Here is a 24,038-nt window from a genome sequence, read left to right as displayed (position 1 = left end):
GGTAGGGCACTGAAAACCCTTGCCACCAACAGGCTGGATTGTTCAAGGACTCGGTGGTGAGGAAGGCAAATAAAAGGTTCGCATTCATTTCCCGGGCAAGGATTTAATTTTAACTCTCTGCTGAGGCTTCATTTGGAGTGCGCTTCCCTGTCACTTTCACATTAAGACTCGGACTGACAGTTTCTGCCAGTCACATTCCTTCCTGGAAAGTGTGTAATTCAAGCGCTCGTGCTGAGCACTCAGTGCTCAACCGTAGGAAATCCATTTCCAGCGCTGTTGGTTGTGATCCGACACCTCCCAGTATTCTTATGAAACAGCGCTTGGGCTCCAACTTAGCAGGTTCATCTTTGCCAGAAAACAGCCTGGCCGAATCCACACTTGCCAGATCATTCCTGCCGCCAGAGAAGTCAGCCTTCATTCAATTTAGAACTATACCCGATGTCATAAATACCCTTTTCCATAATCACCTTGAATCTAATGGCAATATCATCACGAGATGCAAAATGGTCACCTGCACAAACTTTTGTCACCTGCCTTGTTCCATTCCGTAGGAGGAGATCCAGTATTGCACTCTCTGTTTGGAATTATCTTCCTACGATTAAGGAAACTTTCTTGAAAACACTTGAGAAACTACTCCACTGGTCCTTTCACGGAACGGGGCTCACAGTTAATACCTGTTAAAATTACCCAATTTCACAACCTAATGTTTCTCTACAGATTTGTTCCTCTGAATCCCCGGGTAATTGAAAATATCGCCCCATGATCGAGTTCATACCTTTCTTATTCCTCAGTTCTTCCCAAAAAACCTCATCGGGACGGGTTCCCCAGTCTGTTCTGACTAAGCACCGCCGTGACATTTTCCTTGACTGTAAAGCTGCCCCTCACCTTTGACTTATTTGCTCATTAGCGCGACTAAAACAGCCGAAAACCGGAATATTAAGCTAACGGTCCTGTCTCTCCTGCAACCAAGTCTCACTACTGGCTACAATCTCATACTTCCAGACGTTGGCCACTGCCCTGAGCTCATCTGCCTTTCGTACAATACTTTCTGCATTGAAACGTAGGCAGCTCAGAACGTGAGTCCCAACAGGCTCAACTTTTTGCTTCCTGACTTCGTCTGAGGCCGTAACGACATCTGTTCCAACAAGCTTTCTTCTATCTGTGATGGCATTACGGTTTTCATCCACCTGCATCTCTAGTTTAATGCCCAACCCACCCATCTTTTATGGCAAACATTCCCGCTGAGATATTATTTCAACTCAAGCTGATGTCTGAACTTCGAGAGCCGGTCGCTGGCAGAGGAAGTGAAGGAGCTGCGCACGGCAGGCCGGTTTGGCGTGGCCTCCAGGCAGGAGTCTGTGCTGCCCCCCAGTGTTCGCTCGGCAGAAGACAGGCTCTGTTGTGGTCAACTTCAGATATCAGTGGTAATCAGTTGACCCAGGGCCTCAGGCTGCGTTGGTATTTTTTTCTATTTTATCCATAATATTTGTGCTTTGTTCCCTGTTTGAATGCTGACAATGTGTTTTGCACCTTGTTTCTGGAGTAACGCTGTCACCTTTGGCTGTATTCATGGATGTTCATGTGTCGTCCTGACCTGTGAAATATATCTCCACTTGGCCATTTTAACTTGTCTCTCTCGCCCAGAGGCATACTAACTTGTATACATGATATTGAGCCGCTTGGCCACAGGCGAACGCTGTACCAGACCTGGATGTTTAACCCCTTTGAATCTCCGGACCGTCACCCAGTTTCCTGCGAACTGAACATTCGGTCTATTTTCCTCCCAATATGACCTGACAGAGAGTCATCGTATAACGACAAGATGATGAGAGGCATTGATTGTGTGGATAGTCAGAGGCTTTTTCCCGGCGCTGAAATGGTTGCCACAAGAGTACACGGGTTCAAAGTTCTGGGGAGTAGGTACAGAGGAGATGTCAGGGGTAAGTCTTTTACTCAGAGAGTGGTATGTGCGTGGAATGGGCTGCCAGCAACGCTGGTGGAGGCGAATACGATAGGGTCTTTTAAGAGACTTTTGGATAGGTGCATTGAGCTTAGTAAATAGAGGGCTATAGTTAAGCCTAGTAATTTTTTTTAAAGGTCGGGCCTTGTGGGCCGAAGGGCCTGCATTGTGCTGTAGGTTTTCTATGTTCCTATGTTTCTATCTTTATTTTCTCTTGCTGATGAACCCGCCTTGCTGATTGGTTGTTGTTCAAACAAACGTGAGGCACTGGTTTATAATGCACACATTTCCTCGCTCCCGAACTCTGATTGGAGGCTGTCCCAAGGGGAAATATATATGAGTCTCTGACACGTTCAGTCAGACCCTGAGCGAGACTCCTCCATACCATCCCATCATACACACCCGGAGGCAGAGACTGAGTGAAGCTCCCTCACCAACATTACATCACACTAGTTCGGAATCAGACAAGGACTGAAGCTCCCTCCGCGCTGTCCCAACGTTTCGGAAAAGGAGTAAAGCTGCCACTCACAGTCGTATAACGCATTTCCGGAGTCAGCATTGAATGAATCTCCCTTTCCCACCGTCCCATCACACACTCCCGGGGTCAGACACTGACTGAGTCTCCCTCCACACTGTCCCATCATACACTCTGGGGGTTAGACACAGAGTTAAGCTCCCTCTACACCGTCCCATGGCAGACCCCCGCGGTCAAACACGTGATTCTTACTCGACACTGTCCCATCACCTCCTTTTTGGTACAGACACTGAGTGAATTCCCTGTCCCCCATCCCTTCACACACTCACGGTTCAGATATTGTTTCGTTCAGCTGCAACTCCCCAGCACAAAACCCGCACAATCGCATCACACACAACCCAAGTCAATAGGAGAGCTAAACCCCCTCCGTCCTCCACTCTCACGTTGCCGTGGTACAAGACGTCGGTGAGGCCGCCCTGATTTAGGAAAAAATGTCAGTGAACTGGATATATTGTACAGGGAGTTCTACGGGGACATTGCCGAAACTCGGAGGGCTGAGTTAGGGTGGGTAAGAGGAAATGTTGGATCTTTATTCCCTGGAGCGTAGTTATAACGTTACAGAGTTCCATAAACCCGAGAGGGGCACAGACAGTGGGAATGCGGGCAGATTGTCAACCAGGGTTGGGTTGTCGTGAACCAGACCGCTAGGATTGATGTGAGAGAGAGTGGAAAGGAGAAAGTGAGTGGAAAGGAGAAAGTGAGAGAAAGATCAGAGAGACGGAGGGTTTAGGGAGAAAGGGGAGGGGAGGTACAGAGTGCCTGAGAGAGGGAAGAGGTGAGATGTGGGCAGTGGGAGCAGAGAAAGAGCGGGCGGAGAAAGTTCGAGGTAATAAGGGGTGCTGAGGGGTAGAGAGAAAGGTAGAGGGAACTAGGAAGAGCGGGACGGGGGGAATGGCCAGAACGAAGAGGTTCGACGGCGAGAGGGGTTTCTCGGTGTCTGGTGGGGAGAATATGATGGCGACAAGAGAAGCAGATGAAGTAGGAGGGAGGGGCAGAGAGGGTGAGGAGGGAATTTGACAGTATTTAGGAGTGAGAGTGAAGGGGAGAGAAGGAAGTAAAATTGGGTGTAGTCACTTGATTCATGTCGACTCCACTGGCTGTTGACAGAGACCCTGGATCTTTTCAGGAATATCCGGGAACAAAGGTGCCGACTTCTCGCAGATGAAATTCCGATCACCATCACAAGGGTCACTGCTTCGGCATTGACTGCAGACGGACGTTCCAGAGGACCCCTTGTACACGACACTCCAGCCCACATTCCTATCCAGGAGGGTTAGACAAATTCAAAAGAGAAAAAATAGCTTCAGTAGAGGACCGAGCGGAGTCGGTCCCCAAGATAATCTCATGAATTCGATCTCTCCTAATTGCCTGTGTGAGTCCCCAAGTTCATCCCATTGAACCACTCTCCCCCCACGGCCCCGTGTCAGTACCCAGGCAGACACCACGGTCCCAATGTCTCCCCATAACCCTGTGTCAGTTCCCTAACTAATAGTACTAACCCAATATTTCCTCACAGCCCCGTATCCCCCAATCTAATCCCACCAAACCGCTTCCCCGCCACAGACCCCTTTCAGTCCCCAAACTCATCCCACTCAAACACTCTCTCCCCACGGCCCCGTGTCAGTACCCAGGCAGACACCACGGTCCCAATGTCTCCCCACAATCCTGTGTCAGTCCCCAAACTAATCGCACTGACCCAATATCTCCCCACGGCCCTCTATACCCCAATCTAATCCCACCAGACCGCTTCTCCGCCACAGTCCCCTTTCAGTCCCCATACGAATCGAACAGGCCCACCCTCCGCCCTCTGATCTGTTTCAGTCCCCGAACAAACCCCACTGTCCCACCGTCTCCCCACAGACCTATGTAGACCCGAAATGAATCCCACTGTTCCACATTCTTCCCTCAGCCCTGTGTGGTTCCAGGTTCATCTCGTTGCCCCTTCCTCTACCCAGAGCTTCGTGTCTGTCTCCCGACATACCCCACTACACCGCGCTCTCCCCATCGCCTCTGGTCCGCCTGCAGACTTATACCAGTGGCACCCTCTCTCACACATCCTTGCCTCTATTCGCAAACTAATCCCGTTAACCCACTGTGTGCCACCGCCCTGTATCGGTCTCCAAACTAATCCAGTTGTCCTACTCGCCCCTCAGATCCATGTCATTCACCAAACCAATCCCGCTGTTGCTCCCTCTCCTCATAGCCCGGCGACTATCTCCAAAATGATCCCACTGTACCCGCTCTCCTCACCCACATGCGTCAGAACCAAAATAATCTCTGTCAGTGATCTCTCCCCACTGCCCCCTGGCAGTTTCCGAAATATTCCCACTGCCCTGTCCTTCCCCAACAGACACGTGTCGGCCCCAAAATGCTCCCATTGAATCACCCTACTCCCTACCCACGTACAGTCTACAAACAAATCACAATGCCCCTCCCTTTTACGTCAAAACTACTTCAGTCCGTAAAGGAATACCATTTTCCCCCGTCAGGACTATGTCAATAACCAATCTTCACCCCACAGATTAGTGATAATCTCACCCGTTTTCGCATTTTTCAGTCCAGTAAACAAGGTTGTTGTCCAGAAGATTGTGAGATACAAAGTGCTGCGAAGTTAAATTTACTTGATTAATGCCAAGAATTGACAACTATCTACGTGCCTTCTCTCTATTGATTATAACAGGAATCTGTGATGGGACGGTGTGCAGGGAGATGCACTCTGTGTCTGACCGCGGGATTGTGTGATGGGATGGTGTGAAGGAAGATTCACTCTGAGTCTGACCCCGGGAGTGTGTGATGGGGTGACGTGGTGGGAGATTCACTCTGTGTCTCACCCCGGGTGTGTGTGATGGGACGGTGTGGAGGGTGATTCACTATGTGTCTCACCCCGGGAGTGTGTGATGGGACGGTGGGGAGGGAGATTCACTCTCTGTCTGACCACGGGGTGTGTGTGATGATTCCTATGTTACTGTGGGATTTTCTCGTGCTCTGACACATACCGCTTCATCACTTGAATTGATTTCCAGCAGCCTTGAATCACGGTTTGAACATTCTTGCTTCGCTCCGGGGAAAGATGTTTCAGAAGTGGATACGTAATAACACCGGTCTTTATTTGAGACCCAGTCCTTGGAACACGATTGCTCTGAAAATCAGGGACAAGGAACAGTGACACAAAGAGTGAATCTCCCTTCACACTTCCAAATCACACACACTGGGGGTGACACACAGAGTGAAACTGCCTCCACGCGGTCACATTACGCACACCTGAGGTCAGGCACAGAGCGAATATCCCTCCGCAACGTCCCATCGTAAATTAACAAGGATCAGACACATTGAAGTTCCCTCCACACCATCCATCACACACTCCTGGGGTCAAGACACAGATTGAATAGAACATAGAATAATACAGCACAGTACAGGCCCTGAGGCCCACAATGTTATGCCGACACTTAAACCCTGCCTCCCATATAACGCCCAACCACTATAATTTCCTCCATGTACCTGTCTAGCAGTCTCTTAAATTTCATGAGTGTATCTGCCTCCACTACAGAATCAGGAAGTGCATTCCACGCACCAAGCACTCTCTGAGTGAAAAACCTTCCTCTAATATCCCCCTTCAATTTCCCACCCCTTACCTTAAAGACCAGTCCTCTTGTGTTGAGCAGTGGTGTTGTGTTGGGGAAGAGGAGCTGGCTATCCACTCTATCTATTCCACTTAATATCTTGTATACCTCTATCATGTCGCCTCTCCAGGCATGCGTCAGCGTTCCCTGTGTGAGACACACGCATGACCCCACCCCTAAAATTTCTCACCCACCACGCTTCCCGCTATAGTTTCTCATCACATGCGCACTGTGTCAAACACAGCGTCCAATCATACATACACGGGGTGATACACAGATTTAAGATCACTGCACCGTCCGATCACACACTAACACGGCCAGACGCAGATTGAATCTCTCTCTCCACAGACCCATCACACACTCCAGGCGTCAGACGTGGAGTGAAGCTCCATGCACACCGCCTTTTATAAACGCCCGGGGTCAGACGTGGAGTGAAGCTCCGTGCACACTGCCTTTTATAAACGCCCGGGTTCAGACGTGGAGTGAAGCTCCGAGCACACTGCCTTTTATAAACGCCCGGGGTCAGACGTGGAGTGAAGCTCCGTGCACACTGCCTTTTATAAACGCCCGGCGTCAGACGTGGAGTGATGCTCCGTGCACACTGCCTTTTATAAACGCCCGGGGTCAGACGTGGAGTGAAGCTCCGTGCACACTGCTGCCTTTTATAAACGCCCGAGTTCAGACGTGGAGTGAAGCTTCCGCCTACATTGGATTCTGAGTGTTATTCCTTCCACATCGTCTCATCACACACTCCCGGGGTCAACCACGGAGTAAAGCTCCCTCAACACCGCCTCTCACACACTGCCTGGATCAGAGAACAGAATTTAGATCATCTACAAAGTCCAATCACACACAGCTTGATCAGACATAGTGTGAATCTTTCTCTCCACGGTCCCATCACACTCTTCAGCGGTCAGACACAGAAAGAAACTCCCTCAGCGCACACGACGAATATCGGAGTGAGAGTGATTCTCCATCGGCTGCTTCTCAACGCACCACATAGCAAATTTCAGACACAGAGTGTCATCTCACACCCCCGAGTCTAACACTGTGTGAATCTCCATCCTTACGTCCCATCGCACATTTCCTGGCGGGTCACAGAGTGAGGCTCTCTCTGAACCGTTCCATCACACCCACCTGTGTTCTCACACAAAGCGAAGCTCCGCCCACACCCTCCCATGGCAAACTCACGGGGTCAAACTCCCTACACAATATCCAATCACAGAATCCGGTATCACATAGAATAAACGTCCCTCTGCGCAGTCCCATCACACAGTCCTGGAATCAAACACAAACGCTCTCTCTGTACGATACCATTACACACTCCGGGAGTCAGACACAGAGTGAATCCCCCTCTGTAACGTCCTTCACTCACTCCCGTATTGAGACACAGACTTAAAGCTGTCTCCACGATCCCATCAGATACTCCCGGATTCAGAGTGAAACGCTCTCTCCACGGTGCAATAACGCACTTCAGGGGTCAGACATGGGGTGAATCTCTCTGGGCACTGTCCCATCACACAATCCCGCCTTTAGTCACAGAGTGAAATTGGGTCCATACTGTCCCATCAGACATTCCAAGAGTGGGACATACAGTGAACCTGTAATTTTACGTCTCACAATCCAGTGGTCAGACACAGAGTGAATCCACCTCCACAACGTCCCATCACACTCTCCTGGATTTCAGTGACAGAGTGAAATTTCCTCTACGCAGCTCCATCACATACTCACCGGGTCAAACACAGAGTGAATCACGCTCCATACCTTCTCTTCACACACTCCCGATATCAAGCACAGAGAGACACTTCCTCTCTCCATGCCTGCCCTGTGATGAGGAGCGGGTGAAAGAGCGGGATGATGACTCACCTCTGCTTCTGGTCAACAATTCACAGATCTGGTGACGGAGATCGAACAGATTAGAGTTGAGCGCAGAAAGCTTGGATTGAAGGGTTGAGTTTAACTCATTGTAGTTTCGGTGGCAGGTTTCCTTAGACTGACGAATCTGTGATACTGAGAGAGATGGTGAAGGATGTTTAGCGTTTGCAGTGACACGTGAGTCAGCGTCTCGCGACCGAACGGGTCACGGAGATCATAACCATGTGACAATTTAACAATTACAGCATGGAAACAGGCTATCTCGAACCTTCTGGTCTGTGCCGAACGCTTACTCTCACCTAGTCCCACTGACCCACACTCAGCCCATAACCCTCCACTCCTTTCCTGTCCATATACTTATCCAATTTTACTTAAAATGACAATACCGAACCTGCCTCTACCACTTCTACTGGAAGCTCGTTACACACAGCTACCACTCTCTGAGTAAAGAAGTTCTCCCTCGTGTTACCCTTACACATTTGCCCCTGAACTCTCAACTCATGTCCTCTTGTTTGAATATACCCTACTCTCAATGGAAAAAGGCTATTCATGTCAACTCTATGTATCCCCCTCATAAATTTAAATACCTCTATCAAGTCTCCCCTCAACCTTCTACGCTCCAAAGGATATAGACCTAACTTGTTTAGCCTTTCCCTGTAACTTAGGTGCTGAAACCCAGGAAACATTCTAGTAAATCTCCTCTGTAGTCTTTCTATTTTGTTGTTATCTTTCCTATAATTCGGTGACCAGACATATACACAATACTCCAAATTTGGCCTCACCAATGCCTTGTACAATTTTAACATCACATCCCAACTCCTATATTCAATGCTCTGATTTATAAAGGCCAGTATACCAACAGCTTTCTTTACCACCCTATCCACGTGAGATTCCACCTTCAGGGAACTATGCACCATTATTATTTTGTTGTGTCAGTCTCACGGTGAAGGGTGTCACAGCGCAGGAGGTGCTGGTGGCACAGTGAGAGTCGTCGGCGCCACCGGGCGTGTCTGTGTCACACTAGGGTGTATATCAATGTCCCGGTGAAGATGTTGATGTTTCAATGGGGGTCTGCGTCAGTATCATGCTGGACATGACCGTTTTGCTGTGAGGGGCGTGTCTGTGTCACGCTAGGGTGTATATCAATGTCCCGATGAAGAAGTTTTTGATGTTACAATGCGGGTCTGCGTCAGTATCATGCTGGGCATGTCCGATTTGCTGTGAGGGGCGTGTCTGTGTCACAGTATGGTGTATATCAATGTCCCGATGAAGATTTTGTTGATGTTACAATGGGGGTCTGCGTCAGTATCATGCTGGACATGTCCGATTTGCTGTGAGGGACGTGTCTGTGTCACAGTATGGTGTATATCAATGTCCCGATGAAGATTTTGTTGATGTTACAATGGGGGTCTGCGTCAGTATCATGCTGGACATGTCCGATTTGCTGTGAGGGACGTGTCTGTGTCACACTATGGTGTATATCAATGTCCCGATGAAGATGTTGTTGATGTTACAATTGGGGTCTGCGTCAGTATCATGCTGGACATGTCCGATTTGCTGTGAGGGACGTGTCTGTGTCACACTATGGTGTATATCAATGTCCCGGTGAAGATGTTGATGTTACAATGGGGGTCTGCGTCAGTATCATGCTGGACATGTCCGAGTTGCTGTGAGGGGCGTGTCTGTGTCACACTAGGGTGTATATCAATGCCCCGGTGAAGATGTTGATGTTACAATGGGGGTCTGCGTCAGTATCATGCTGGACATGTCCGATTTGCTGTGAGGGACGTGTGAGGAAACTGTGAGGAGATTCTGTGCCCCGGCGAGAGGTGTGCCGGATCACAATGAAGTGTATCTCCATGTCAAGACGAGGAAAATGTCAGTGTGAAGGGCCTTGTGGTGTCACCGTCGGTAGAGTATCTGTGTCATGGTGTGGGGTGTGCTGGTCTCACAGAGCGGGGTATGTCAGTGTCACGGTGATAGACGTGTCATGGCCACGATGGGTCTGAGACGGTCAAGCTGAGGTGTGTGTCGGTGTCACAGAGAGTAGAATGGCGGTGTCATTGTGAATTTAGGTGTCGGTATCACGTTAAGGGGTTTGCCTGTGTCAGGGTGAGGTGAGGGTAATTGCCTTAGCGAGCGGTGCATCGGTTTTTATGTTGAGGAGCGATACTGTCTCGCTAAGGCGTGTTAAAGTGACTTCTGAGTCTTTTTCACGATGCGGTGCGGAGCGGATCACGCTGACGAGCGTGAAGGTGTCACGGTGTACGGTACCTCGGTGTCACGGTGATGAGCGTGTCGGTGTTATTGTGAATTTAGCTGTCGGTAACACGTTAAGGGGTTTGCCTGTGTCAGGGTGAGGTGTCACTATGAGGTGTGTTTCGGTGTCGCTTGAGCAATTTATCAGTGACACGGTCAGGGGCATTTCGTTGTTACTGAAGGGTACCCTGCGGTCAGGGTGACAGTCATGTGCGTGTCACAGCAATGGTCGTGTCTGTGTCGCGGTTAGGAGTGTATCTGTGTCTCGTTGAAGGTCGTGATCGTAATACGGTAAGAGGTTTGTTGATGTTATGGTGAATGGCGTGTCGGAGTCAGCATGAGTCCTGATTGTGTTACGGTCAAGGCCGTGTTTTTATTACGGTTAGTGGTGTGTCTGTGTTATAGATGATAGAGCATAGAATTGTACAGCACAGTACAGGCATTTCGGCCCACAATGTTAAGCCGACCCGTAAACCCTGCCCCACATACCTGTCCAGCAGCCTCTTAAATTTCACTGATGAATTTGCCTCCACTACCGACTGAGGCAGTGCATTCCACGCACGAACCACTCTCTGAATAAATATTTTTTTTAAAAAAATCTTCCTCTAATATCTCCCTTCAACTTCCTACCTCTTACGTTAAAGCCAGGTCCTGTTATATTGAGCAGTGCGGCCTTGGCAAAGAGGCGCTAGCTGTCCACCCTGTCTATTTCTCTTAATATCTTGTAAACCCCTACATATCTCTTTTCATCCTCCTTCTCTCCAAAGAGTAAAGCCCTAGCTCCCTTAATCTCTGATCATAATTCTGACTCTCTAAACCAGGCAGCATCCTGGTAAATCTCCTCTGTACACTTTCCAATGCTTCCACATACTTCCTATAGTGAGGCGACCAGAACTGGGCACAGTACTCCAAGTGTGGCCTAACTTGAGTTTCATAGAGCTACACCATTACCTCACTTTCTTGTGGAAAGTGGCCAGTGAGTGAGTGGGCCAGTGAAGGAGTCAAGATTTGAGGCTTGACCTGAGAGACTTCGGCGAGAAGAGGCGGTGGACGAGCTTGTTCCCAGTTAGTCTTAGCAATGCCTCCTGAGACAGTGATGTACCTCTCCTATGAGATGTGGCAGTCTTGGAGGATCTCCCCTCTCCTGCAGAGTCACATCTACCAGAAGTGCTTGCTGCTGGCCGATCTGGAAGACCGTGTGAGGAATCTGGAGCAGCAGCTGGATGACGTTCGACTCATAAGAGAAAATTAGGCAGTCATAGATGAGAGCTACAGGGAGGTAGTCACACCTAGGCTGCAGGAAGCAGGTCGGTGGGTGACAGTCTGAGGGAGGAAAGTGAAGGAGAGTAGACAGGTAGTGCAGAGCACCCCTGTAGCCATTCCCCTTAATAATAAGTTTACCGTCCTGGATGCTGTTGGTGAGGAAGACCGACCAGGTGTGAGCCACATTGGCAGGGCCTCTGGCACTGAGTCTGACCCTGTGGTGCAGAAAGATGGGACGGAGAAGAGGAGAGCTGTCGTCATTGGAGAATCTATAGTCAGGGGAGGAGACAGGAGATTTTGTGGACGTGAGAAGGACACCCGCAAGGTTTGTTGCCTCCCGGGTTCCAGGGTCCGGGATGTCTCTGACCGGCTGCATGACATTCTGGTACGAGAGGGAAAACAACCAGAAGTCGTGATACATGTTGGTAACAACGACATTGGCAGGAAGAGGGATGAGGTCCTGAAGTGTGAGTTTCGGAAACTAGGCAGAAGGCTGAAGAACAGGACCTCAAGGGTGGCATTCTCGGGATTGTTGCCAGTGCTACGTGATAGAGATGGTAAGAATTGGAGGAGATGGCAGTTGAATGCGTCGATGCATTGGTGCAGGGAGTAGGATTTTAGATTTTTGAATCATTGGGATCTATTCTGGGGAAGGTAGAACGTTTACAGATTGTATGGGTTGAACCTGAACTCGGCGGGGAACAATATCCTTGCAGGTAGGTTTGCTACCATGGTTCGGGAGGGTTTAAACCAATTTGCAAGGGGAATGGGACCCGGAGCAACAGAGCAGCGAAAGAAGTGCATGGAGTAAAGCCAGATCTAACAAATAGAGAGGTATTGAGGAAAGAGAAGCAGATTAAAGGGTGTAAAGGTAGTAAGAAAGAAGGGCGAAAGTGCGTCTACTTCAATGCAGGAATCATCAGGAAGAAAGGAGATGAACTGAGAGCTTGAATACATACATGGAATTATGATGTAGTGACCATGACAGAGACGTGGCTGGCACCAGGGCAGGAATGGATTCACAATATTCCTGGAACTTAGTACTTTAAAAGGGATAGAGGGGGATAAAAGGGGAGGAGGGGTGGCATGAGTGGTCAGGGCTGTTAGAGCTGCAGAAAGGGTGGGTTATGTAGCAGGATCCTCCTTTGAGTCAGTCTGGGTAAAAGTCAGGAACAGGAAGGGAGCAGTTACTCTACTGGAGGTATTTTATAGGCCCCTGGTAGCAGCAGAAATACCGAGGAGCAGATTGGGAGGAAGATTTTGGAAAGGTGCAAACATAACAATGTTGTTATCATCGGTGACTTTAACTTCCCTAATATTGATTGGCACCTGATTAGTTCCAAGGGCTTGGATGGGGCAGAGTTTGTTAAGTGTGCCCTGGATGGATTCTTGTCACAGTATGTTGACAGACCGACTAGGGGGAATGCCATACTATATCTAGTATTAGGTAATGAACCGGGTCAGGTCACAGATCTGTCAGTGGGTGAGCATCTGGGGGACACTGATCACCGCTCACTGGCCTTTAGCATTATCATGGAAAAGTATAGAATCAGAGAGGACAGAAACATTTTTAATTAGTGAAGAGCAAATTATGAGGCTTTAAAGCTAGTTCTTTCCAGTGTGAACTGTGATGATGTTTTTGCACGGAAATGTATTGTGGACATGTCGTCGATGTTTACGGATCTCATGCAGGATGTTAGGGATAAATTTCTCCCGGTGAGGAAGATAAAGAATGGTAGGGTGAAGGAACCATGGGTGACAAGTGAAGTGGAAAATCTAGACAGGTGGAAGAAGGCAGCATACATGAGGTTTAGGAAGCAAGGTTCAGATGTGTCTATTGAGGAATATAGGGTAGCAAGAAATGAGCTTAAGAAGGGGCTGAGTAGAGCAAGAAGGGGGCATGAGAAGGCCTTGGCGAGTAGGGTAAAGGAAAACACCAAGGCATTCTTCAATTATGTGAACAAAAAAAGAGTGACAGAGTGAAGATAGGACCGATGATGGAGAGGATAATACGAGTGAGGTTGATGTTCTAGAGCATGTTTTTATTAAGAGAGAAGAGGTGTTGGAGTTGTTAAAATGTATTAGGACGGAGAAGTCCCCGCGGACTGACGGAATATTCCTCCGGCTGCTCGACGAGGCGAGGGAAGAGATTGCCGAGCCCGTGGCTAGGACCTTTATGTCCTCGTTGACCATGGGAATGGTACCAGAGGATTGGAGGGAGGCTAATGTTGTTCCCTTGTTTATAAAAAGTAGTAGGGATACGGTAGTAGGGATATAAAACACTCCTTAGGCCACACTTGGAGTACCGTGTCCAGTTCCGGTCACCTCACTCTAGGAAGGATGTGGAAGCACTGGAAAGGGTACAGAGGAGATTTACCAGGATTCTGCCTGGTTTAGAGAGTATGGATTATGATCAGAGATTAAGGGAGCTAGGGAATTACTCTTTGAAGAGAAGGAGGATGAGAGGAGACATGATAGAGGTGTACAAGATATTAAGAGGAATAGACAGAGTGGACAGCCAGCGCATCTTCCCCAGGGCACCACTGCTCAGTTCAAGAGGACATGACTTTAAGGTAAGGGGAGGGAATTTCAGGAGGGATATTAGAGGAAGGTTTTTCACTCACAGAGTGGAATGCACTGCCTGAGTCAGTGGTGGAGGCACTTACACGAGAGAAGTTCAAAAGACTACCAGACAGTAATATGGAGAAATTTAAGGTGAGGGGTTATATGGGAGGCAGGGTTTGAGGTTCGGCACGACATTCTGGGCTGAAGGGCCTGTAATGTGTTGTACTATTCTATGTTCTATGTTCTCAGAACTTTTAAACTCTATCCCTCAACTTTTGAAAGCTAACACCCCATAAGCTTTCTTAAGTCCCCTATCTAGCTTTGAGGCAACTTTTTGGGATCGGTGTATATGTACACCCAGATTCCTCTGCTCCTCCACACTACCATGTGTCCTGCCATTTACTTTTTACATTGCCTTGGAGATTGTCCTTACAAAGTGTACCATCTCACACTTCCCCGGTTTGAACACCAACTACTACTTCTCAGCCAACTTCTGCATCCAATCAATGTCTCTCTGCAATTTTCCACAATCCTCTACACTATCTACAACACCAACAACCTTTGTGTGGTCTGCAAACTTGCCAACCCACCGTTCTACTCACACTTCCAGGTCGATGATAAAAATCACGAGAAGTAGAGGTCCCAGAAGAGATCCTTGTGGGACACCGCTGGTCACAACCCTCCAGTCTGCATGTACACCTTCCGCCACAACCCTCTGCCTTCAGCAGGCAAGCCAATTCGGAATCCACCTGGCCAAACCTCCCTGGATCCCATGCCTTCTGACTTTCTGAATAAGCCTACCGTGTGGTACCTTGTCAAATGCCTTACTAAAATCCATGTATATCATATCCACTTCACTACCATCATCTATAAGCCCGGTCAACTCCTCAAATAAATCTATCAGGCTTGTTAGACAAGATCTGTCTTTCATAAAGCCATGCTGACGGTCCCTGATCAGACCATTATTCTCTAAATGCCCATCGATCATATGTCTAAGAATATTTTCCAACAGCTCTCCCGCCACCGACGTAAGGCTCACTGGTCTATATTTACCCGGACAATCCCTACTACCTTTTTTGAACAAGCAGACAACTTTCGCCTCCCCCCAATTCTGCGGCACCTTTTCGGTGGACAACGAGGACATAACGATCCTAACCAGAGGCTCAGCAATCTTTACCCTCACCTCGTGGAACAGCCTGGGGAATATTCCATCAGGCCCCATGAACTTACGCGTTCTAATGAATTTTACAACTCCAACACCTCATCTCCCCTGCAATCAACATGCTCCAGAACATCAACGTCCATCATATTGTCCTCACCGTCATCAAGGTCTCTCTCATTGGTGAATGCTGAAGATAAGTATTCATTGAAGACCTCGCTAACTTCCACAGTCTCCAGGCACAACTTTATCCCACCTTTATCTCTAATCGGTCCTTCCTTCACTCCTGTCTTCCTTTTATACTTCACAGAACGGAGGAATGCCTTACCCTACTCGCCAAGGCCTTCTCATGTCCGCTTCTGGCTCTCCTGAGCCCCCTCTTAAGCTCCTTTCTTGCTATCTTATATTCCTCAATAGACCTATCCGTTCCTTGCTTCCTAAACAGCATGTATGCTGCCTTCTTCCACCTGCTAGATTTTCCACCTCACTTGTTAACCATTGTTCCTTCACCCTACCATTCTTTATCTTCCTCATCGAGACAAATTTATCCCTAACATCCTGCAAGAGATCCCTAAACATCGACCATATGTCCTGTGACTACTTGTGTGCCTGTGACTAGTGGTGTGCCACAGGGATCAGTGCTAGGTCCATTTTTATTTGTCATCTATATCAATGAGCTGGATGATAATGTGGTAAATTGGATCAGCAAATGTGCTGATGATAAAAAGATTGGAGGTGTAGTGGACAGTGAGGAAGATTTTCAAAGCTTGCAAAGGCATTTGTACCAGCTGGTAAAATAGGCTGAAGAGCGGCAGATGGAGTTTAATAAAGACAAGAGTGAGGTATTGCACTTTGGAAGGGCAAACCAAGGTAGAACATGCAGGGTAAATGGTAGGGCACTGAGGAGTGCAGTAGAACAGAGGGATCTGGGAATACAGATTGAAAATTCCCTAAATGTGGCGTCACAGGTAGATAGGGTAGCAAAGAGAGCTCTTGGTACATTGGCCTTTATATATCAAAGTATTGAGTATAAGAATTGGAACGTTATGATGAGGTTTTATAAGGCATTTGTGAGGCCGAATTTGGAGTATTGCGTGGCGGTTTGGTCATCGAATTACAGGAACGATATTAATAAGGTAAGAATGCTGTGAAGGTTTACATGGATGTTGCCAGGACTTGAGAAACTGAGTTACAAAGAAAGGTTGAATAGATTTGACAAGGTTCCACACGGAAGGTTAGTAAGGAAGTTTCAATCGTTAGGTATTAACATTGAAGTAGTAAAATGGATTCAACAGTGGCTAGATGGGAGATGCCAGAGAGTAGTGGTGGATAACTGTTTGTCAGATTGGAGGCCGGTGACTAGTGGTTTGCCTCAGGGATCTGTACGGGGTCTAATGTTATTTGTCATATACATTAATGATGTGGATGATGGGGTGGTAAATTGGATTAGTAAGTATGCAGATGATACTAAGATATGTGGCGTCGTGGATAATGAAGTAGGTTTTCAATGCTTGCACAGGGGTTTAGCCCAGTTAGAAGAGTGGGCTGAACGACGGCAGATGGAGTTTAATGTTGATAAGTGTGAGGTGCTACATTTTGGTAGGACTAATCAAAATAGGACTAACATGTTAAATGGTAGGCCATTGAAGAATGAAGTAGAACAGAGTGATCTAGGAATAATGGTGCATAGTTCCTTGAGGATGGAATCTCAAGTGGATAGGGTGGTAAAGAAAACTGTTGTTATGCTGTCCTTTATAAATCAGAGCATTGAGTATAGGTGTTGAGATGTATGGTTAAAAATGTACAAGGCATTGTAAGGCCTTATTAGGAGTATTGTGTACAGTTTTGGTCACCAAATTATAGGAAAGATATCAACAAAATAGAGAGAGTACAGAGAAAATTTACTGGAATGTTACCTGGGTTTCAGCACCTAACTTACTGAGAATGGTTGACCAAGTTAGACCTTTGTTCGTTGGAGCGTAGAAGGTTGAGTGGGGCCTTGATAGAGGTATTTAAAATTAAGCGGCGGATAGGTAGAGTTGACGTGGATAGGCTTTTTCCATTGAGAGTAGGGGAGATTGAAACAAGAGGACATCAGTTGAGATTTAAGTGGTAAAAGTTTAGGGGAAACACCAGGGGGAACTTCTTTACTCAGAGAGTCTTAGCTGTGTGTAACGAGCTTCCAGTAGAAGTGGTAGAGGCAGGTTCGATATTGTCATTTGAAGTAAAATTACAGAGGTATATGGACAGAAAAGAAATGGAAGGTTATGGGATGAGTGCAGGTCGGTGTTTCTAGGTGAGAGTAAGCGTTCGGCACGGACTAGAATGACCGAGCTGGCCTTTTTCCTTGCTGTAATTGTTTTATGGTTATATAGTTTAGATTAGGAGTTTATTCCCTGGAGCGTAGAAGAACGAGGGGAGATTTGATAGAGGTATATAAAATTATAATGGGTATAGATAGAGTGAATGCAAGCGGGCTTTTTCCACTGAGGCTAGGGAAGGAAAAAAAAAAACAGAGGACATGGGTTAAGGGTGAAGGGGGAAAAGTTCACTTTTAACATTTAAGAATATCCCGGCCAGGTACATGGGTGAGAGGGATATGGAGGTATATGGTCCAGGTGCAGGTCAGTGTGACTGGCCAGAAAAATGTTTAGGCACAGCCAAAAAGGGACAATAGACCAGTTTCTGTGCCGCAATGTTCTGTGGTTCTATGGTTCTATGTCCATAGTTCATTTCCCTGAAAATTATTATCCCAATTCACACCCGCAAATTCTTGTCTGCTAGCTTCATATTTTCCCTTCCCGAATTGAAATATTTCCTGTCCTCTCTGATTCTTGCCTTTTCCATGATAATTCTGAAGAGCAGGGAGCGGTGGTTACTGTCCCCCAGATGTTCCCCTATTGTGAGATCTGTGACCTGACCCAGTTCGTTTTGTAATACTAGATCTACTAGGCATTCCCCCAGTCGGCCTCTCAACACACTGTGACAGGAATCCGTTCTGGACACACTTATCTAACTCTGCCCCGTCTAAACCGTTGAAACTAATCAATTCCCAATCAACATTAGAGAAGTTAAAGTCATCCATGATAACAACCCACTTAATTTTGCACCTTTCCAAAATCTGCCTTCCAATCTGCTCCTCGCTGTCCCTACTGCTACCAGGGGGCATATTGAATACTCCCAATAGAGCAGCTTCTCCCTTCCTGTTCCAGAATTCCACCCATACTGACACAAAAGAGGACAGTGCTACATTACCCACCCTTTCTGCAGCTGACCAGTCATGCCACTCCTCCTCCCCTTCCAGAAATATTGAGAATCCATTCCTGCCCTGGTGCCAGCCAAGTCTCCGGAATAACCACTACATCATAATTCCATGTATGTATCCAAGCTCTCAATTCATCACCTTTGTTCTTGATGCTTCTTGAATTGAAGTAGACGCACTTTCGCCCTTCTTCCTTACTACCTTTACACCCTTTATTCTTCTTCACTTTCCTCAAAGTCTCTCTATATGTTAGATCTGGCTTTACTCCATGCACTTCTTTCACTGCTGTATCGCTCTGGGTCCCGTCCCCCTTGCAAATTAGTTTAAATCCTCACGAATCATGCTAGCAAACCTACCAGCAAGGATATTGCAACCCCTCGAGTTCAGGTGCAACCATCTAATCTGTACAGTTCCCACCTTCACCAAAAGGGATCCCAATGATCCAAAAATCTAAAACCTTGTCCCCTGCACCAACCCCACAGCCACATATTCAACGGCCATCTCCTCCATTTCTTACCATCACTATCACGCAACAGAGGCAGTAATCCAGAGAACACCACCCTTAAGGTCCTGTGCTTCAGCCTTCTGCCTATTGCCCTAAACTCACAATTCAGGACCTTATCCCACTTCCCTAAGGTGAGCTGTTTTTAATCGGTGTTACCGTAAGGGGGGGGGGGGGATTCACTGTTGTGTTTTACAATAACAATATATTCCACTCTCTCTATTTATGCTCTGACTCCAACCGGAGACCGTTCCACTCACCATGAATCGAGAGACCGGCCACTATCACGATGAAGGCGGATGTAACTAGGCAGAGTAGGCAGATCAGACAGTACGGTCTATTTCCGATCTTCACTTTCGACTCCTGTTCTTGCTCCGCTGCGGAGAGACCATACAACCATAAGACCGTGATATATAGTATATACTTTTTTAAATCCATAGGAACTACTTAATGAATACTTCACTTCAGTAACATAGTGCTGCAGACTGAAAAGCTTGACGATGTAGATATTCAGAAAGAGGATGTGCTGGAGCTTTAGGAGAACTTCAAGTTGGATAAGTCTCTTGGAATGGACGAAATGTAAAGGAGGCTACTGTGAGAGGCGAGGGAGGAGATTGCTGAGCCTCTGGCGATGATCTCTACATCATCAATAGGGACGGGAGATGTTCCCGAGGATTTGAGGGTTGCGAATGTTCTTCCATTATTACACAAAGTGAGTAGAGACAGCGCAGGGAATTATGGACCAGTGAGTCTTACCTCAGTGGTTGGTAAGTTGATGGAGAAGATCCTGAGAGGCAAGACTTATGAACGTTTGGAGAGGTATAAAATATTTCGGAGTAGTCTGCATGGCTTTGTCAAGGGCAGGTCGGGCCATACGTCCCTGATTAATTTTCTGTGAGGATTCGGCTAAACACTTTGATGAAGGAAGAACAGTAGATCTAGTGTATATGGATTTCAGCAAGGCTTTTGATAAGGTACCCCACGCAAGGCCAATTGAGACAATAAGGAGGCATGGGATCCAATGGGATATTGCTTAGTGGATCCAGAACTCGCTGGCATACTGAAGACAAAGAGTGATTTTAGACGGATCACATTGTACATGGTGGTCCTCAGTGGAGTACCTCAGGGATCTGTTCTGTGACCCTTGTTCTTCGTGATTTTTATAAATGGCCTGGATGAAGAAGTGGAGGGAGGGGTTAGTATGTTTGCTGATGACACATAGTTTGGAGATGTTGTGGATAGTGTGGAGGGTTGTCAGAGGTTGCAGCGGGATATTGATGGGATACAAAACAGGGCTGAGAAGCGGCAGATGGAGTTCAACCCAAGAAGTGTGAAGTAGTTCATTTTGGTAGATCAAATATCATGGCAGAATATAGTATTAATGGTAAGACTCTCGGCAGTGTGAAGAATCAGAGGGATCTTTGGGTCAGAGTGCATAGGAAGCTCAAAACAGCTGCACAGGTTGACTCTGTGGTTAAGAAGGCATATGGTGTATTGGCCTTCATCAATCGGAAATTGAATTTAGGAACACAGAGGTAATGTTGCAGCTATATAGGACCCTGGTCTGACCCCACTTGGAGTTCTGTGCTCAGTTCTGGTCGCCTCACTACAGGAAGAATGTGGAAGCCTTGGAAAGGTTGCTGAGGAGATTTACAAGGATGTTTCCTGGATTGGGCCGCATGTCTTCTGAGAGGCTGAGTGAACTCGGCCTTTCCTCCTTGGAACGACGGATGATGAGAGGTGACCTGATAGAGGTGTACCAGATGATGAGAGGCATTGATCGTGTGGATAATCAGAGGCTTTTCGCCCAGGGCTGAAATGGTTGCCACAAGAGGACACAGGTTTAAGGTGCTGGGGAGTAAGTACAGATGAGATGTTAGAGGTAAGTCTTTTACTCAGAGAGTGGTCAGTGCGGGGAATTGGCGGCTGGCAACTGTGATGAAGCCGGATAAGACAGGGTATTTTAAGAGACTTGTATTGCGCTGTAGGTTTTCTATGTTTCATAAGATATAGTAGCCGAAGTAGTGCGAACGGGCTATCGACACCGCTCCGCTATTCAATCAATGGCTGATCTAATTATTTATGTCATCCCCACTCCATTGCCTTCTGCCCAGACCCTCTGAAACTCTATGGGAGACAGAGGAAGTGGTTGAGGCAGATGCATTTGAAATTTGGACAATTGCGAGTATGACACGTGATCCCTCCAAACTGACGTCATCACTGACCTGCTTGTGCAGTGGTTGACAACCCGCCGGGTCCCGAGGCAATGGGAGGATCTTCATCCTGATCGATGCGGGGTTCCACTTTCCGAAAGTTCAGCTCTGAGTAGGTGGAGTTCAGACCGTCTGGGAGACAGAGAGAGAGAGAGAGAGAGAGAGAGAGAGAGAGAGAGAGAGAGAGCAGATAAGCAAGAGAGTGAGAGCGGTAGGGAATGGGGAAGGGTGTCAGGAAGAGAGAGGAGAGGGGGGAGAGAAGAGAAAGAGAAGCAAGTGAGGGAGAGAAAAAGGGTGAGAATTCGAGAGGGTCAGGGAGAGTGGTACAGAGTCGAGAGGCTCACGGGGGCAGCAGAGGAGAGTGATGGACAGAAAGGGGGATGTAGCGACAGGGGTGCTTCGCGGGAAGATGTAAGAGAACGAATGGGGAGGGAGAACGGTGTGAGAGAGGCGGAAACGGAGTGGGAGGGGCAAGGGAGAGAGTCGGGATCAGTGAGAGGGCAGGGAGAGGTGTGACAGAGGGCGAAAGAGAGGCGTATTGAGAAGAGAGTGTGAGGGGAGAAGAAAAGTGGGAGAGGGATAGAGAAGCGAGAAGAAGAAAACTTGAGAGAGCACGCGAAGAGCGAGGGGAGGCAGCGTAGGAGAAAGGGCATGACCCATGGATAGTCAGGAGGAGAGGGCGTGAGGGGATTTCAGGGGCAAACTTAGGGACAGAGCCAGGTTGGAAGACCGGAGGGGCGGACGGGGAAGGATGAGAGGGAGCGGACAGAGATGGAAAGGACGCGAGGGAGACAGAGAGTGGTAGAGACAGTGACTGTGATAGAGGAGGGACGGGAGGGAGGGGGCCAATGAGAGAGGACGAAGAGATGGGGACAGTGGGAGAGAGTAGGGAAAACGGGGAGAGAAGAGGGGAGAAACGGAGAGCGGAGAGTATGTGAGAAGGTGAGGGAGCGGAGAGAAGGGGAAAGAGGGGAAAGAGAGTGGGGATAAGGAAAGTGAGAGAGCGGTTATGGATTTATACAGCGCCTCCTCAACGTTTCTCCCACTGCGTCCCTCCTCACCACACGGACGCGGCGCTGACTCATCTCCGCACACCCTTCCCCTTAACACTCGCTCCTCAGCGCCCCTTCCCCCACACGGCACACCCAATGCTAGCTCTCCTCACCGACCCTTCAGCACACCCTCCTCAAAACATCCTACGGCGCTCCCTCTATACTGTCCCTCCCTGGGCGCTCACACCTAAAGGCACACTCCCCACCGTCCCTCCCACAAAGTCCACCCACCCATCGTCTCTCCCTCGCGTTCCCTCCGCGTCTTATGCTCAAACAAGTAATCATTAGTGTGACTGTACGTTTTCCCTGAGATCTCTCGACAGGATTGGACACGTCAGCTAAACAGGGTCAAACTAACAAAGATGAAACTGACCTCCATCTGTCCGGACCCGGGGCGCCGAGAGGGTTTTGAAATTAAGTTCCGCGTACGATACATCAGGTTCAGCTGGGGACAGAACAGGGAGGGTCAGAGACAGACTGAAGTTCCCTCCACACAGTCCAATCACACACTCCCGGGGTCAGATACAGAGTGAATCTCCCTCCACACTGTCCAATCACACACTCCCGGGGTCAGAAACAGTGTGAATCTCCCTCCACACCGTCCCTTCACACACTCCCGGGGTCAGACACAGAGTGAATCAGCTTCCACACCGTCCCATCACACACTCCCGGGGTCAGATACAGAGTGAATCAGCTTCCACACCGTCCCATCACACAATCCCGGGATCAGACACAGAGTGAATCTCCCTCCACACCGTCCCATCACACACTCCCAGGTCAGACACAGAGTGAATCTCCCTCCACACCGTCCCATCACAGACTCCCGGGGTCAGACACAGAGTGAATCTCCCTCCACACCGTCCCATCACAGACTCCCGGGGTCAGACACAGAGTGAATCTCCCTCCACACCGTCCCATCACACACTCCCGGGGTAAGCCACAGAGTGAAGCTCCCTCCACACCATCCCACCACGCACTCCTGTGGTCAGACATTGTGTGAAACTCCGTCCACACTGTCACGTCACACACTTCACACACTCTTAGAGTCAGACACAGAGTGAAGTGCCCTCCACACTCACTCATCATACACTCCCGGGCCGACATAATGTGGAACTCCCTCCACCCGTCCGATCACACACACAGGGAATAAGCTGCAGAATAGAGCTGTCTCCTGTCTCTCTGCCGCACTCACCTCGGGAAGGAGACCGTGAGTCCGTTTTTCCCAACTTCACATTCATGTGACTCTCGTTCCGGTCCATCCTGCCGAGGATTCTCTGCGTCTCTGAACTCAGATAGGGGAAGCAACCGTTGTCAGAGGAAGCCTGTGTTAGCAAGTGGGTTGGACCGGTACCAACCAACGCCGGATGAAGAGCTGTGAATTGAGGAACCGAGAGCAGGGGGAGGAAGTGCGGGGAGCAGAGAGATTGAGGGTGTTGCAGAGGGTGGTCGTGAGAAATGAGAGTGGTTGAGCGAAGAGTAATGAGAGTGGGGAGAAAGCGGGGAGGATTCAGGGTCGGGTAAAGATAGAGAGGTGGGTGACAATGGACAGATTCGGGAGAAGGGATGGAGAGAAGTTGCATGTGGAGAGAATAGGGAGAAAGTTGTGATGGAGATGGGGAAAAGTGAGCGGAGAGGGTGTGACTTAGAGAAATGAAGGCCGGAGAGTTGGAGAGTGATTGGGGAGAGAGGGTCGGTGAACGGAGGTAAGAGAGTGAGTTCAGGATGGAACAAGGCAGCACTTTCCTTCCCAACATTCTCTCTCTCACTTTCTAT

The 24,038-nt window shown here is 48.4% G+C and overlaps 1 protein-coding gene across 1 annotated transcript in view; it reads right to left on the bottom strand.

The window, feature by feature from the left end:
- LOC140720045 (uncharacterized) overlaps nt 1-23,780 on the bottom strand; it is a 23,898-nt gene extending 118 nt beyond the window's left edge. The window contains exons 1-8 of the mRNA XM_073034944.1: nt 23,458-23,780; nt 22,639-22,710; nt 21,226-21,345; nt 19,261-19,377; nt 7,982-8,125; nt 5,492-5,634; nt 5,034-5,098; nt 1-33 (exon numbers count right to left, since the gene is read on the bottom strand). The exon at nt 1-33 is cut by the window's left edge and continues 118 nt beyond it. Of these exons, the coding sequence (XP_072891045.1) occupies nt 1-33; nt 5,034-5,098; nt 5,492-5,634; nt 7,982-8,125; nt 19,261-19,377; nt 21,226-21,345; nt 22,639-22,710; nt 23,458-23,524 (761 nt within the window). The 5' untranslated portion in view covers nt 23,525-23,780. The remainder of the gene's footprint in view (nt 34-5,033; nt 5,099-5,491; nt 5,635-7,981; nt 8,126-19,260; nt 19,378-21,225; nt 21,346-22,638; nt 22,711-23,457) is intronic.
- Between the last annotated feature and the right edge of the window lie 258 nt (nt 23,781-24,038).

This window comes from Hemitrygon akajei, unplaced genomic scaffold (assembly GCF_048418815.1).
Source record: "Hemitrygon akajei unplaced genomic scaffold, sHemAka1.3 Scf000035, whole genome shotgun sequence".
Lineage (NCBI taxonomy): Eukaryota > Metazoa > Chordata > Chondrichthyes > Myliobatiformes > Dasyatidae > Hemitrygon > Hemitrygon akajei.
This window is presented reverse-complemented; position numbering and strand designations above follow the sequence as displayed.